Source organism: Lontra canadensis, unplaced genomic scaffold (assembly GCF_010015895.1).
Source record: "Lontra canadensis isolate GAN:19392208 unplaced genomic scaffold, GSC_riverotter_1.0 scaffold118, whole genome shotgun sequence".
Classification (NCBI taxonomy): Eukaryota; Metazoa; Chordata; class Mammalia; order Carnivora; family Mustelidae; genus Lontra; species Lontra canadensis.
The window spans coordinates 3044010-3060913 of NW_022631112.1; the positions used below are offsets into that span (position 1 = coordinate 3044010).

Genomic DNA, 16904 nt, shown 5'->3' on the forward strand with positions numbered 1-16904 from the left:
TTCTGAAATCCCAAAGAACTATAAAGATTCCTACCCATCCAGTGGAGCCCGGTCCCTTTTAATAAATCCAGCCCCTCTGTCGCACTCTGTCCCAACACACACACACACACACACACACACACACACACACACGCAGATGGGAAAAGTTAAAAAAAAAAAAACACCATAAACTCCAGCATTTTGTCTCAGAAATGTATCCAGATACCTCCCACTTACACAATCCCATCCACCCTTGTTCTCAACCTTTTCGGTTCTTCTAACCCACGGCCCCGTTTATTTTTGCCCACCCTTTCCTGCGATCAACCCCACTCCGAAGATTATCAAACTTATTTCCACATGCTGGGATTCTAAGACTTCTCTTCTCCTCTCGGACCCTTGTACGTTTTTTCCAGACGGGTTCCTAGATCTCCAATCTCCTGCTCATGAAGAACAACAAAACGATGACCATAACATCGGCCAATGTTGACAGAGTGCAATGGGTCGGACACTATCTTACATGCTGAATTCACAGACGCATCATCTTCATATCTTGTCACTCCCCTTTACAGATGAGGCAACTGCAGGAGACAGATGGAGCGTCACGCTCAAGGTCATAGCGTGCAACTTGTCAGAACTGGAATTAGACCTCAGGCTGCGTCTTCTAACCACTGCCTCTGTCCGTACATCCAGCCGGATGGGACTTTCTAGGATTCTACTTCTACCCTTTCCCTCCGGGAGATATGACCGTGAGCTTGATATTTGCCAATGGGCAATAAGAAGCCCAATTATTAAACACTAGTATTTGAGATCCACCACCAATGGACTTCACCTTGACTGCCCTTGCCTTGGCTGGCCAACCTCACCCTTCTTTGTAATAAAGGGCTCATGTTGGGAAATAATTGGCCCTTCTCCAGGCCATCCCTCTCCATGCTTAAACTTATGTACTTGCCAAGTTCTTTCTGTACTTAGAACATCCTACTTCCTTCCCATCCACCACTCCAAAGACTCAGCTGAGGGGCTGAGAACCCTGTGAATGACAGGGTAACTGGAAATGCTGGCCAGCATGGATTGCCCCTTGGTCTCAGACCCCGTGGGAGTTTATGTGAGAGGATACAGTGTGAGCCGACCAGTCAGTTCACTTGATGTGTAAGCCTGGCCGCTCCTAAGGAAGGTAAGAGTCTTGCCCAAGTCATACAGACTTTACTTACATTTTATGTATCATATAAATGTCATCATATGATATACAAAATTTAAGATCTATAGGATTTAGGCAAGACTCCTTCTTTTATACGTAGAAGTATATATGTGAGTATATACCTTTTTTTTTTTTCAACGATCTCCAGCCAAAGACTGCCAGAAGCACACCAATAGTTAAGCAAGTCAGACTTAACTACTCTTTGACATACAAGAGAATGTATATATCACGGGGAACTCTGGGGTGTATCACCAGAATAGTGTCAGAAGGAAAGTGTAGGATTTGAGCTTCTCTTAGGTGATTTGGGGAATGTTTCAAGGAAGTAGGGTTTTGTTCTCAATTGGGTCCTATCAGTAAGCGAACACAATCCTGGAACAGCTACCTCAATAAACCTTATCCAAAAGGAAGGAAGACCAGCTCAAGGCTAAAACTGTAATTGGCAGAAGCAGCGGTCATACGTATTAACTGGAGGGAATACTTGGTATTTCGGGGGTTTGTATGGTGACCTTCCTTTTGTCTGTCCGTAGACAAGATGATGTGGTCTTGCTGGTGTCTTGATCATCACAATCACAGATGATCTTGATGGCTATTGGTGTTTTGTGAAATTAGTGACCTTCAACAGAAGAGCACCACAGCCTAGCTGCAAGTACCAGGCCACCTCCTCAAGGCCTCGCCAATAGAACATCCCATGTTGGAGGCTGCGTGTGCGTAAAAGACAATAGAACAACTGTAAAAGGAATTAGAACCAAACTATTCTGGATGAAGCAGGAGTCCTTTCAGGCTCCCCGCAGATGCATTCTGAGTTGACAAACATTTGCCTAGCGGGCATATTCCACGACTTGCGATGGCTTTTGTACGCGGTCAACTTAGGGGAAGCTGGAACTCTGCAGAATTCCCTTCCTTGTGTGATTGCAGGGAGGGCTGGAACCAGAGAAACTTAAGTGATATTTGAAGAGGGGAGTGGAGCAGCTACCTCCACGCTCTGAAAGGTGGTAGCATACGAGTAACTGGGACAGTTCGTATACATTGTCACTGATCCCCCAGCTTGCCTTGCCGGGGAGGGACAGCACCCAGGCCCGCAGCTCCTCTAGCACGTGCTGGAAATCTGCTTCCATCTTCTCCGAGTGTCCTGAAGGAGGTGTGTGTACAGCTACATGCAAGGGGTGCCAGCTTCTCCTGAAGGTCATTGAGATGGGGGACAGCAAGGGAACACATGGTCTCAGCTTGTCCTGGCTTTGTCAACTTCCCATCCAGCTTTCTGGCCCTATTGACTTAGCTTCAACACCACATGCAAAGGCAACAGCCTCCCACAGACTTGCTCACCACTGCCCACAGCTGTATATGGTTGGGAATTGATGGTCCAGGTGGGGGATCAGGAATCATAGACACCAGCTCTAAGCCACATGCCCTGCTCAGCGCTTTACGTGACACGTCACTGGATCATCTCAGTTATCACAAAAAACAGGTTTTATTATGTCGGCCTAACAGTTGGTGAAAATGAGGTAGTGATGTTGGGTCACTCGCCCAAGGTCATTCAGAAAAGGAATTGAAAAGCAGAAATTTAGGAGTGCCTGGGTGGCTCAGTGGGTTAAGCATCTGCCTTTGGCTCAGGTCATCATCTGAGGTTCCCGGGATCGAGTCCTGCATAGGACTCCCAGCTCAGCAGGGAGTCTGCTTCTCCCTCTGCCTCTGCCCATCCCCCTGCTTGTGCTCTCTCTCTCAAAATAAATAAATAAAATCTTTAAAAAGAAAAGAAAAAAATCTTAATTCAGTTCTTTTTGCTCCAACTTCTGCTATGCCTCTCAAGATCCAAGTTTCTAGGCTTAGAGAAAAGAAGGAAAAAAACCTTTGAGCAATCTAGTCAAACACAGTATTTGTTGAACCCAATACTCCAGCCCCAGTTAAGGCCTCAGATGACTAAAACCCCATGCCAACCTCAGCTCCCTAATTCCTGGTCCACTGAATCTGGGAGAAAATAAATACTGCCTGTTCTAACCCACGAGCATTAGGTGTTTGTTACTCAGAAGTCAGTAACTAGTACATTGCTCTAAGATTAAGCCATGAGACAGGAGGTGGGTACAGACTATGGAAAGCCCCAAGAAAGCCTGAGAGAAACATAAAGTACCAGAAACTGTCTCCTGCCTCTGGGGACTAAGTAAAGACACAGAGATGGCAAAGCAGGTTGGAAGACAAATGTGTCCTAACCTCCTGTGTTGGGGTTAAAGACCAGAGGTCAAAATGTTCTCTAATATGTTGAGAAGGAGTAGTGTTCCTGCTTGGGCGTATAGGAGGTCAATGTCTTCCAAGGTTCCCTGTCCCAGCCCTGGGCTCTCAGCCCTCATGAAGGTCAGATAAGACTGGGTTGTTCCCGCGAAGCCCCAGAGGGAGGAGAGGGAGGTCACCAAGAGTCTGGCTGGGTGGCTGCCAGAAAAGGCTCTCACTGGGGCAGTGAGACACAAACCAGGGTCAAAGGGTGTCACCCCCACTTCTCAGGAGTGCCAGTGTCAGCCAGGGGTAAGGAGGAGCCACACCAGAGGGAGGACTGCTGGGCTCCAGGGAAGCGGAGAGAACACAGTGCAAGTGTCAGTGGTTGCAGCCACAGTGCCCGAGGTCAGTGTTAGCAGAATGGCCAGGAATCGGAAAGACCCACCACACGCGCCCAAGAAGCCAGCAGGCCCTCAGGAATCCTATTGTGTTCCTGTACTTGAAGTCCCCCAGCCTCTCCAGCACCATCTGGGGGGCAGGAGACTGGCCAAGAGAGCAGAGAAGGATAAAAGACTGAGTCTACCCCCTGTCCCCTGACCCCCAAAGTGAGTGTTCCTGAACAGATCGCTTCGGGGTCTGGATTGAATTCATTTTTTTTCCCTCCACTATCCAGGGGGAGCCAGATGGGGCTTGAAAGGAAAATCCCATCAGTTAGAGAAACCAGGGAAGCTTCCATTTCTTGGCATATCTCAATCTAGTGTGAGTAAGGAGGTGATGACGATTCAGATGCCGTGAAAACATGTCATCAAGCTTGACAGAGGTTCAAAGCTGAGTTTTGTGTTAGATTGAGAACATGAGAACCAGAGAGGACACTGGCAATCATCTAATCCTTGGTATTTCCCTCTGTTTGTGCCTTATCGGATGGCCTCCCTTGTCGTTCCTCCTCCAGCCCATAACCCAGCACAATCAGGGGCTGGTATTGAAAAGACAGCATCAGTTTTGCCATATGCACTGTTTGGAAATGACAACTTGATCTATTCTAAAGGGCTGTCACCAAGCCACTGCCCTGAGAAGCAGCATGTATGAATCAGAACAGCTCATTTGTTCTGTAGGTCAGAAGCCAACCCTCATTTTATTAAAATATATACAAGGGATTGAGAAAGAGAAGGACCACGCTTTACTGCAGCAATGTACACAGAAGCCAAGGCCGCATCCGAGCTCTGCTGTCCTGGGCGGTCCCACAGACGGCTCCTTGGAATGTGGTCAGGCTAGAGTCTTGGAAGAGACCTCATGAATCTCAGACTTCTTGGCCACGCCTCTTGACCAGAGCTGGCCATGACATTGACACCACGGGAGGGAAGGCTGGCAAGGCCATGCAGCTGGTGGAAGGGGGACCACTGCTTTGCTATTTGCATGGTCTCTTTGGAGGGAACTCAGTTCTTGCTATCAGCCCTGCTATTTTCAGAATGGTCTCAGCAGCCAGGGTCACAGTGGCTCCCAGGTGAGCTCTGCTCCCTCTCCACTGAGTTTCAATCTTGAAGTCAGAAGCCCTGGCCCAGCCAAGTTCACGGGCAGAGTCAAGCTTCAGGCCCACACTGCCTCGTGCCACACACGTCTGGATGGGACGGACGCCCGAACAGCGTCTCCACCGGCCTGAGGCTCACTTCATGTTTCTCTCGATCCAGTCTTTAAAAGGCAGGACCTTGCTGAAGGCCGTGTACAGGCTGTGGCCGCAGTCCCTGTCATAGCTCCAGCTGACCAGCCCCACCAGATGCCAGCGTGGCTCGGGGGATGCCCGTCCGGGGAAGGCCACAGCAGCGATGCCTCCCGTCTCTGCTGTGCAGATATCAGAGGGGGCGGCGGGATCCCGGGTGGCACAGAACATGTTGTCCGTGACGCTCACGGGGATGCCGTGTTCTTCGTGCTGCTCCTCACACAACAGCGGGTCCACAACCCTGACCCCCCCTGAGCGCAGCGTGTCGTTCTTGAAGCTGGGGCTTCTTGCATCTGCCAGCACGTTCCAGCCGGCCACGGTGATGCGGGTCTCCTGGAAGGAGGCACTCAGGTCCCGCGGGGCCGCCAGGCAGATGGGCTGGACGTGGGTGCTGACGCGAGCCTTGTCCAGGAGCTTCAGGATGGCGATGTCCGTGTCCAGCAGGATGGGGTCGTAGTTGGGATGCAGGATGACTGCGGAAATCTACAAATGCAAGAGATGGACGGCAGAGGTGAGCCCTCCACCACACAAGGAATAAGAGGCAAGTCCTGGGGCTAAATTACCGAGACAAAGTGTCTTGGGGACAGCTACAAAGATTTGGAGAGTCTTTGCTTCAGGGATCATAGAAAACAACGGCTTTACTTGGGGGGTTGTGGAGTGAAATGCCCACCGCCGCCTGGCAGGTGGTGTTAACTAAGTGGGGTGGCAGATGGGGCTGCCGAGAACAGGGGTGCCTACCCCATCCGAAGTGGGTAGTGGCCACTGGGCTCCGCTGGCCACTGCCAGGCCAAGAGGGGGCTGACTTTCTGACTTTCTCAAAAAAGAGATTCCAGATCTTCATCTGAACCTCCTGATTTTTAAATGTTGGCAAATAACTGGTTAAAAAAAAAATGTGTGCTAGCATTATGCAAACACAAACCCCTAAAAGACTACCAGATTGCAACCTCTGGCTCCGGGTAAACAAAGCCACACCCAGAATGTTCCACAAGACTATTCCACAGTCTTTGCTGATTGTCCCAACCCTTGCTGATCATTGTCTTTGATGGGGGCCTCTAGGAGCTCACACGTGTGATACAGTCTAACATTTTTATGCGCAGGTTCTATTACTTCAAGTATATTTGGGTACATTTCCTCGGGGCTTCTCTTGTGTCAAACTAATCACAATATGCTGGTCTCTTCACTGGCCTGTGGACTCTTCAGGGCAAAGACCGTGCCTTTTTCCATACCTTACTCAGTTTTGTATCCATTCCTGTGAATGGCATTCTGTGAGAGCTCAACAATGAGCAGAGAGATGGACAGATGGGTGGACAGAGAGAGAGGAGGGTGGGTAAGTGGACAGAAGAGAGAGGGGGAGGGAGATAGGCAGAGAAGACAGAGGAATATTAAAGATCGATTAGGAGTATCTTGGATAAAACCTAAGTCCTCGAAGCCTACCTTGTACAATGCCCTAAACATAACAGGAGATTAACTTCTGATGACCACAGTGATAGATGATATTGTTATAATCTTATTTTGAAAACAAAAGGATAAAAAGGTTCCGTAGTCTTTCTAGATGTGCCTTTCTAGTATGTATGTGAAATACTGGGCACCTGCTCCCTGCCAGGCTCTGGGCTGGATGCTAATGTGCCAAGGCGTCAGGATGGACACAGCCACTGCCCACCCCCACCACGGACACCCCGCCCCCCGGAGTTTGCTGAGCCAACACCTGGTTTCCAGGTTACAGCCCTCTCTTACCCGTAAGTTCTGGATGGTCTTCTCATCTCGGTCATCATCCCGGTAGAATTTCCCCAGGACAACTTTGAGGTCTGCTGTCTTGATCATGGTGACCTTCCCCAGGTCGGTTACGCAGTGGGCAGCCACCACCACAGTGCGCTCATTCACCAGCGCGCCGCTGCAGACCAGGAACCACGTGTCCTTGTGCAGGCTGCCACCGTGTACCCCGCTGGCCCTCCTGTAGATGGCCACCTGCCATGGCCAGCGCAGTCCCGGGCTCTTGGAAACAGTGACGTTCTCTGTTTTCCCACAGACTGTGGAGAAACACCAGCTCAGTAAGATAAACTCAGACCTTTCCATGCAAAGGGGAATGTGTTGTCCAACCAAGAGAACACAGATCTGGAAAGGTGGGTCCATGGGTGTCATGACCACTATGTAGTAATCAGCCACCTTGACATGGTTGGCTATAAAGTCTGGGGTTAAGATGGAAGGCTTGGGATCCTAGGCTCTTCCTATCAACAGGACTTTGGGCAAATTGCCAGAGCTCTTAAAGCCTCAGTCTTCTTGCCTGAAAAATGGGTCTAATAATCACATCTGTCTCATAGGGTTTTTGAGGAGACTAGATGAGGATCTATACAAACAGACTCAAAATATTATGGCTATCATGATAAACTTGACCACAAAGAATTAAACCATACTGCTGTCCTTTGACAAAGCGGGTGGGGAAGGTAGAACTTGGTATGTGCAAGACCCTTTTCCAGAGTCCTCCACATACTATTTTAGTCATTATCACCATAATCATATGGGTACTTAACACCTCATCGCCTAATCAATAACTGCCTATTGAATACCATGGGATGATAAGCATGAAAACGGGCTTGGACAGGGTATCCAAGACCGCCTAAGTAGAAGTCTTCTGATATCGTTAACCCTTCCCCCACTTGGGGCTTCATTATGGTTCTCTCTCTCTGCCACTCCCCTGCATGGGGGCTCTCGCTCTCTCGCTCTCAAATAAATACATAAAATCTTTTAAAAAATAAATAAAAAATAACAATCTACAAGGAGGTATGGCCCCTCCAAAAAAATTCATCGAAGACCTAAAGAGTCCGTTTCTCCTGAGTTAGAAGTTTGTGTCAAGGGAAGGAAGCTCCAGCTGCGGACTATCAGACATAACCAAGCTACGGAATTAGCTGGAGGCCCACTGGCCGAAGCAGCTTAGGACAGATGCCACCCCAGCCCCTGTCCCGGGAGGAGCCCTGACTCACTGGGGACACAGGATGGGGCTTGCCCGCTCCACTTCCCGGTCCTCAGGCACGTCCTGCGGCTGCTGCCCAGGCGGCGGTAGAAAGGCGAGATGCACTCGTACTGGAGCTGGGTGTGCAGATGCTGGAACCCGGGCGGCAGGTCTCCAAAGGGAAGGGCGGGCTTCTTGGTGGGGGCATCCTGCAGTTTCTGCTTGCTGAAGGATGCCGAGTAGAGCTGGTGTAAAGGCGTCTGCCTACATGGGGACCCAGGGCCCAGAGAGAGCAGCGCAAGAGACGGTCACCGTGGCCCTGTAGTGTACGTGCCAAGCCCCAGGCTGACATCTGATCATGGCAGAAAAAAATATGGCTATCTCTCCTCTGCGGATCTCTATACCTCCTGCCTCCACCCCCAACTCCCCGTCCTGGCCACCTCTCTCTCTCTCTCTCTCTCTCTCTCTCAGGTGCATGCGCACACACAATTCCCCTCTACCACCGAGTAAATTCTCTCGCACCCCTCCACCTTCATTCCGTGCCTCTATTTCCATTTCTGGCATGCTTCCAGCTGTCTAGGATTTTAACCAGGGAATACTATCCGGCATAAGGGCTGCTGTCCCAGGGTAGGCGATACAGGCACACAGAGAAAAATTAACTGTGATTTAAACAGGAAAGGAAATTCATCAGAAGCCGGGAGTCTTTTTTTCTCCAGACATTATCATAATGGAGCAATATCACGAATTGACTTGAGCTAAACTGTGTGGATACAGTAGCTTGATTTAGCAATCAGCGTCTGTAATTAGTACACCTCAGAGATTAGGGCTTTCTCAGAGCGCGCCGATTGGCAGAAATTCAGAGCATTGTGTGTAAATGTGAAAAGGCCTTTCAAATGAGCACTGGAAGCTGAAGCCCCCAGAGACCCCTCCGGGATTCTTGGGGGAGACGTACACCCCTTGGACAGCCTGCGTTCATTTTATATCAGCGCCTAACGACCACTAACTGAGAAGTTAGAATTCCTCTAGGAAACAATGTGTTCATCTCTGTTTAATGAATGGGGAAAGGAAGCCCAGAGGGGGAAGCGGGACTAGAGATGGGCACACAGGAAGCTAAGATGGTCCTCAAGGCAGCACTCAGCAAATAGGATTCACAACCTGGTGTCTCTACTGTGCCATCTGATATCATCGTAAGAAATCTATTTGATGAGTCTGTTCAGTGCTTCCCTCAGAGCAAACGTTCCATCCACATTGATTTCATTCAATGAATCTTTAGCTTGTGTTTATAACAAGGTCTGCGGTTCAAGGAGCTTCCGAACTGGCAAACCAGCTAGCTCATCTTTTGGTCCATCTGTTGAAAGACTACACTGCCTTTTGTGGTCCTTGGGTGACCAGGCTGCTGAAGATAGGTATATCCACATTCCAGCAGCCTGTCTTCCAGAAAGATCCTTAAAACCAAGTTATAGGCTTGCTTTTTCATCCATGTGAGCCACCTGGCTCCTTGTCACCTAGCCTCCCATTACAATTGCTTTAAAAATTCCACGTTGGAGAACAGTGTGGAGATTCCTCAAGAAATTAAAAATAGAGCTTCCCTATGACCCTGCAATTGCACTACTGGGTATTTACCCCAAAGATACAGATGTAGTGAAAAGAAGGGCCATCTGTACCCCAATGTTTATAGCAGCAATGGCAACGGTCGCCAAACTGTGGAACCAAGATGCCCTTCAACGGATGAATGGATAAGGAAGATGTGGTCCATATACACTATGGAGTATTACGCCTCCATCAGAAAGGATGAATACCCAACTTTTGTAGCAACATGGACGGGACTGGAAGAGATTATGCTGAGTGAAATAAGTCAAGCAGAGAGAGTCAATTATCATATGGTTTCACTTACTTGTGGAGCATAACAAATAGCATGGAGGACATGGGGAGATGGAGAGGAGAAGGGAGTTGAGGGAAATTGGAAGGGGAGGTGAACCATGAGAGACTATGGACTCTGAAAAACAATCTGAGGGGTTTGAAGGGGCGGGGGGTGGGAGGTTGGGGGAACCAGGTGGTGGGTACTAGAGAGGGCACGGATTGCATGGAGCACTGGGTGTGGTGCAAAAACAATGAATACTGTTACGCTGAAAATAAATTTAAAAAATTTTTTTAAAAAAATGCAAAGTGCCGTGGTCTTTTAGTAGTCCAGGGGCTCCTCTACAAGATGTGTTGTTGGAAAGAACAGGTTCATCCCACTTAGTGAGGAGTCCAGCTCCAAGCAAATTATAAAGATCAGAAAAAGATGGAATTTGTATTCCACTGTCACTGTTCCCAAGGAAATGTCCTGCCTGAAATGGGAAAGACAGAGATAGAAGGAAATATCCAAGGGAAAGGTAAGAGATTGATGGATATCCTGCTTTAGGAGTATTTCAGGTCACTTGGCTGGGGTCGGTTCTAATCACTGGGATTCATTGTGACCATTCCTGAAAGCAAAAGCTGCTACTCACAGCTGTTCACTTGTGCGAGTGTTCTGCTGAAGCCTTTCCATCGGGCTGGGCAGCAGCTTAGTGCCTAAGACCCTGAACACTATGAAGATCCCGGATTCGCATCCTGGATCTACAGTCCGCAATGTGATCTGGGCGAGTTAATGAGTTTCTCCAAGCCTCACTTTACCCATCTGTACTAAAATTGGTAAGAAACCCTACCAGGAAATGGCAATAATAGTAAAACCTACCTCAGAGGTTGCAGGAAAGATTAAATGAACAAACAGTTGCAAGGCACTCAGAGGAGGAACGGGCATGTAGCGAACACACAGTAAGTGCTTCCTCGCTCCGCCTGCCGCATCTAATCCCTACAGCAATCCCCAGAGATGGGTGTTATCGGGATTGCCCTTAGTTTTCAAAAGAGGAGACTAAAGGCTTAGCAAGATCAGGAACTTGCCAAAGAATACTAGATACAGAGCTTAAGAGAGCCCAAATCTGGTCTCGAGCCATTATTTGTCAAACCCATTCATTCATTCATTCATTCACTGTTTGGGGTGGTTGTGTTTTTTTTGGGGGGTGACTCCTCTGCAGCAAGCATTGCTCTTGGCCCCAGAACTTGAACATGAACAAAACAGAAAACGTTCCTGCACTTATAACTTTTACACACTTATTTTGGTGGGGTTAGGTGGAGATAGAAATTGAACAACAAAAAAAACCCGTAGGTAAGACGACAGGTAGGGCTGAGAGTGAATCTGAGACCTAAGGCTCACCAAATACGAGAGCCCAGAAGACAGCTCTGCAGTCAGCATCCGGGTGGGATTACTGTCCTTCTTTTTATTGGTCGATTCTCTGAGGTTGATGATGGCTTTTTTATACGAAGTGTAAAAGGAGAAAACATTAACCGGTACTACAACATTTGGGGGTGGTTCTTGTTTTCCAAAGGACGGTCAGAAAAGGTCTCTCTGCCAGGTAGACACCGAGCAGGGAGCAGACAGAGCGAGGCTTTAAACCTCCCGGACATGCAGCGGAAGTGGGGTCTGGACAGAAGGGCCAAGGCTCTGAAGCAGCGCTGTGGGGGGAACGGGAGGGGACAAGTTGGGCCGCCTGTGGGGCCAGAGTAGAGGGTGAGGAAGAGAATAGTAGGAGATGAGGTGAGAATAGTTTCTTCCACAAAATGAGGAGAGAAGACATAGAACTGGGCCGATTCTCTGCCCCCGCAGTGGTCCCCACCTCTGTCTTCCCAGGAGGAAGTCTGGGCAGGCATATCTGAGGGCTCTCCTCCCTCATCAGGGGTGGTCATTTGTCTCTAGTTCCTGGGGGCCAGCGACCTGCCTGATTACCACCAACATCTTCCTGAGCCAGAGCTGGTTGCACAGGGCAGGAAGGCCATCTCCCTAGAAGCTGCCCTAGTAAACACAGAGCAATTTCAGGAAGACTCAAGTGTTAAAACCCCGTTCCTCAAGGATCATCTTCAGGTCTCGAGTCCCACCAGCCACCTACTTTCCCACGATCCCGTGAACCGTGTCCAGGTTCCAGCAGTTGCTACCTCTTGGCCAAAGGCAGCTGGCTCATCAGCCTCCCTCTAACAAGCCCTATTCTTTCATGGGCAGTCAGCGCTGAGTGTCCCTAAGAAACCTCGGACTGTCTTTGGCCAAACACAAGTGGGGGAAAAGGGGCGGGAGGGGACACACTCAAGGCGTTTGCCCTGGAGCCAGAGCTCAGGTGTTTTGACCTCACCTTGACTGAACCTGCATGGGAAGAACTCTGCGTCTCACCAGGTCTGAGATCTTTGGTTCTCGGCAGGCTAGAATGAAGGAGACAAGAGGGCATCAGCTTTTGCCATATTAAAGGCTCACGTTCATTCAGTTCAGATTCATCCCTGACCGCCCTTTCTGGACACCCCCAGAGGTCTCAGAGGGGAGGTATGCCAGCGGGTGTGGAAAGCTCCCTAGCAAAAGAGCTCACTGCCTTTTGTCAAAATTGACAACCCCCTCTGAACAACACCCATGGGGGACGCACTTCTGAAAAGCCACTCCACCTGGGTGACGTGAAACCTTGGCTGTGGGACTATCTGTTCCCACAAATGGCATCGGTGAACTTGATGGAAGGGATGGAAGGTGGAGTCACAGTCAAAAGTGAAGGTTCTAAAATAGAGCCCAACACAGGGAACTACAAGACTCCCATTTAAGACCAGATGGCAGCGTCATCTTGGGTAGTCTTGGGTAGCTGATTCCTCTAGTTCCTTCCTCTGAAATAGAGGCTCCTAATGATCATTTGAGGGCACCTCAAAGCCCAGGCTTAATTTTGCTGAAGTGTCTCTTTCTTCACTTTCCCAATCAAGCGGCCAACATTCGTCTAATTAGCAAACTAGAGAACTTTGGTTGTTATTAATTTGTAAGAGAAGAGTTGACAAAAATCTCCAAGGACATATGAAACACCGTTTCCATACTTAATGAAATCAAGAATCGGAGTCTGTGTTGGTGAGGAGGAAGGTCGCTTCTGGCTAAAGTCTAAAGTGATTTATTCCTTTCACAAACCTTCCTCTTTCATTTCTTTTCCCATGACTTGGGTTGTTGACAAACACCCAGAAGGGAAAGTGGAGGATTAAGGCAATTATCTGGATAATCTAGGCCAAGGACATGCTTTTCTTCCTAGGAAACAGCCAGATAATTGTGACCTGCCCCCAAAATACAGGGGCTGTTGACCTGGTTCAGTAAGAAACTATGCATCCCCACCGCCAAGGGGTAAGTTTGAAGGTTCTATATACAACGTTCCATGTTTTCTGGTCCCAAACCAACCTTTTCAATCTACTTCCCGGAATCCCTGTTGGCCCTACTTTGAGTTTACCATGATCCTTTCACTTCTGCCTATACCTTTTATTTTCCTTTGTCTTCTGTGACAGGAACATAGTCCCAGCTGCTCTGCACCTCTTGTGAACGCTTCCCCACCTCCCAGATTGGCTTGGCCCCCACTGGGCCACATACAACTGTCCCTATTTCAAGCAATAGTGATCATCTCTTTCTCTCAACACACACTGCTCATTCATTTCCTCTAACTCTGCCTTGAATGCTGGAGGTCTTGCCATCTTAGTAAGATGTTTTTCTTTATGTTAACATCTTAAACCTCCCACCACGCAGGCTGGCAGGGATAGTGTGCCTGTTTTGTTCTTTTATTTCCTGCGCCAACTTCCTATTTCATAGAGAGTAGATAAATGTAGCTATTTTGGACCCCACTGATGGCCTCGATTTTGACCTTGGGTTTACGTAGATAAAACCCAGCCCTGTCATCTTTTCTAAACTGCTCTGGTAATTTTCTAACTCTTCTTGATCACAGTGAGAAGCTGTGATTAGGAGAAGCAGGTCTTCTGGAGGTCCAAAAGAGAAGCATATGTTTTCAGGGATGGCTTCCCACCTAGGAGTCATAGATGGTTCCAGTGAGAACCTAAGAGGGAATGGCATTTTTTTCAGGGGCTCACACACATGTAGGGAGCTTCCAAGAGGTCCAACAACTCCATCTATGTCACAAATACTCGTTCGTTACCTTTTATGCAGATGGGCTGTTTCCCTGACCACTCTCCATTCTGCTGGCAAGTTCTCTTCTCATTGCCACTAAGAACGTACGAGTTATTACAAAAGAAGGACACGACTGTGCCAACTTTGGCATAGTGCCCATTGATAAGTCCAGGGCCTCCTGTTACCTTCTTGTACCCATTAACTGGACCCCCGGGGTCTGAGCAGTTACTTTCTTCAAGGACTAAAAGAGAAAATAAAAGGGAGAGAAATAACTATTAAAAGTGTGAAGCATTCCATTTTAGAACCGGATCTTTTCATGTTTCACTGAATTAAAAATGCAGTGATGTGGAGCCTGGCAGCCATGGTGCCCAGAGGAATCAGCAAGACAAAACTCGTAACAGAAAATGTATGTGTTAGACATGTCCTCCCCTTGTTTTAACGATCTATTCTTAAATCAAGAAGTATTTCATTCCCCATATAAATAAATTTGACACAACTAACTCTCCTGTGGTCTTGTTCATTTCTTTCTGGAGCTGTGGGAGCTGGGCAGGCCTGGACAGCAGAAACATCGCGCCTAGATTTTACAATCAGTACACAGGGATGATCGTTTTCCAGTGTCATTGTATTATCTCCTTCATTCCCTAAAGCTGGGGCAATTAAACTAGAGTCCTCAGTTTCCTATTTGTGTTGTACCCAGAAAGCAGAATTTACTAGAGACAAGGCTGCATAGACGAAATGAATTTAGATTTTATGTTTCATCTTCAGGGACACAAGTGTGCTGAAATGTATAGTTCAAAAATACCAGATGATAGAGGGGCGTCCGTGTGGCTCAGTCGTTAGGCATCTGCCTTCGGCTCAGGTCATGATCCCAGGTCCTGGGATCGGGCCCTGCATCAGGCTCCCTGCTCTGCAGGAAGCCTGATTCTCCCCCTCCCTCTGCCACTCCCCCTGCTTGTGTTCCCTCTCTCACTGTGTCTCTCTGTCAAATAAATAAGTAAAATCTTTAAAAAAAAAAAACCCAGATGATAGAAATTCAGAGATACGAAGTTCCCCTGATCTCCAAGTACACACACTTTCCCTCTAAACGTTTAACAATATTCATTACAAAGACATTTATTTTTTAAAAGAAAAAAAGATTTGAGAGAGAGACATGAGAGTGCAGGGATGGGCAGGAGAGGGGAAGTTCAAGCAGACGCCATGCTGAGCATGGAGCCTGATCCAGGGCTCGATCCCATGACCCTGAGATCATGACCTGAGCTGAAATCAAGATTCGGGCGCTTAACCAACTGAGCCACCCAGGTGCCCCCCAAAGGCATTTCTATTCTCTAACTCAGGTTGGACAGTCACACAAAGTAGAAGAGGCAACACCTGCTATTCTGAGCACTGAACAGGATACTAGACAAATCCTGGAAAGATTCCCTCACATAGGGCACCTGGGTGGCTCAGTGGGTTAAGCCTCTGCCTTCAGCTCAGGTCAAGATCCCAGGGTCCTGGGATCGAGCCCCACATCCAGCTTTCTGCTCAGTAGGGAGCCTGCTTCCCCCCCGCCCCTCTGCTTGCCTCTCTACCTACTTGTGATCTCTCTCTGTCAAATAAATAAATAAAATCTTTATAAAAAAGATTCCATCGGATAACATATTTTTCTCAAATGGATTATGGCACAATGGTGACTATTATGCCCTAAGGACACAGAGTAGGACCCCTGAGGAATTCAGTCATTAATTACTAGGTTTGGGTACCAATTGCTATCAGGCTCCCTGGTCTCTTTTTAATCATTTCTTCTAAGATAAAGTCTCATCCCTGTGAAACAGTCCCCAAGCAATGTGATCGTGCTTCTGACATGCTTTTCTTCCCATAACTGCCCCGTTACCTTTTAAGCAATGTGTGTGCTTGCCTCCAGGCAAGAAAAGAATCTCCGTCCATATAACATTTCTAAAATATTTGAGAACTAAAAATTAGTAAATTTCCCCATGGGCAACTTAGCAAGGTTGCTGATATTAACCAAATTACTGGTTTGTCTACTCTATGATTATCCACAGACCATGTGGCAGAGGATTTCAATGATATCCTGTGTGCTTTGGGGCTACTTAGTATGAGCAGTTTCCATGGTGGGAGAAAACTCCAGAACCCCATTTTAATTGTAAAAAATGGACTTCACTAAGGGAGTCTTCCAAAATACCAACATGGCCTAGGGAGGGCAATGTACTTTTTGAAATTTCAAGTGCACAGAGAAAGCCCAGTACTCCAAAAAAGTCTCTATGATGTGGTGGAGGGGAAGAGGCAGAGAAAGGAGAAAGCATTCCATATTGCTTCAGTGATGGGACTACCTTCTTTTTTGAAAACAGGTTTTATTTATTTATTTTAGAGAGAGAGAGAGAGAACAAGCACATGAGTGGGAAGAGCAGAGGGAGAGGGAGAGAGAGAATCTCAAGCAGACTCCATGCTAAGCATGGAGCCCTACACATGAGGCTCAATCTCATGACCCTGAGATCACAGCCTGTGGCAAAACCAAGAATCAGTTGCTTAACCGACAGAGCCACCCAGGTGCCCCTGGACTACCTTCTTAGGCAGAGGCTCACTGAATACTAAACACGTAGCCCAAAAAACAAGCAGCAGGAGCCCACAGCTGCAACCATCTCAGAAACATGGTGTGTCATACCTGCAAGTTTTAGAAAATGGAATTCACTGCCAACATCAAAACCAGGAGATTGCACATAAAAATCTGTATTACTGGCTTCTGAAAAAATTCAGATATGGCAACCCTGGGTCTGTATGGCCACATGGCAATAATCAGCTGCCACTGAGAAGTGGCCGTCTGCTGGCCCTGGGGCTGCAGGCTTCCCTTGGCCACAGCCCCTGCCTGCTGCCTGGCCCAGGCAGGGCTAGA

At 48.1% G+C, this 16904-nt stretch overlaps 1 protein-coding gene across 2 annotated transcripts in view; it reads right to left on the reverse strand.

Annotated features, from left to right (window-relative positions):
* Positions 1-4875: 4875 nt before the first annotated feature.
* Positions 4876-16904, reverse strand: part of PAMR1 (peptidase domain containing associated with muscle regeneration 1) — a 69563-nt gene continuing 57534 nt past the window's right edge. For both annotated transcript variants that reach the window (XM_032841012.1, XM_032841011.1), the window contains 5 exons: positions 14046-14258; positions 12243-12309; positions 8072-8304; positions 6828-7120; positions 4876-5576 (listed from right to left, as the gene is read on the reverse strand). In XM_032841012.1, the coding sequence (XP_032696903.1) occupies positions 5040-5576; positions 6828-7120; positions 8072-8304; positions 12243-12309; positions 14046-14258 (1343 nt within the window). In that variant the 3' untranslated portion in view covers positions 4876-5039. The remainder of the gene's footprint in view (positions 5577-6827; positions 7121-8071; positions 8305-12242; positions 12310-14045; positions 14259-16904) is intronic.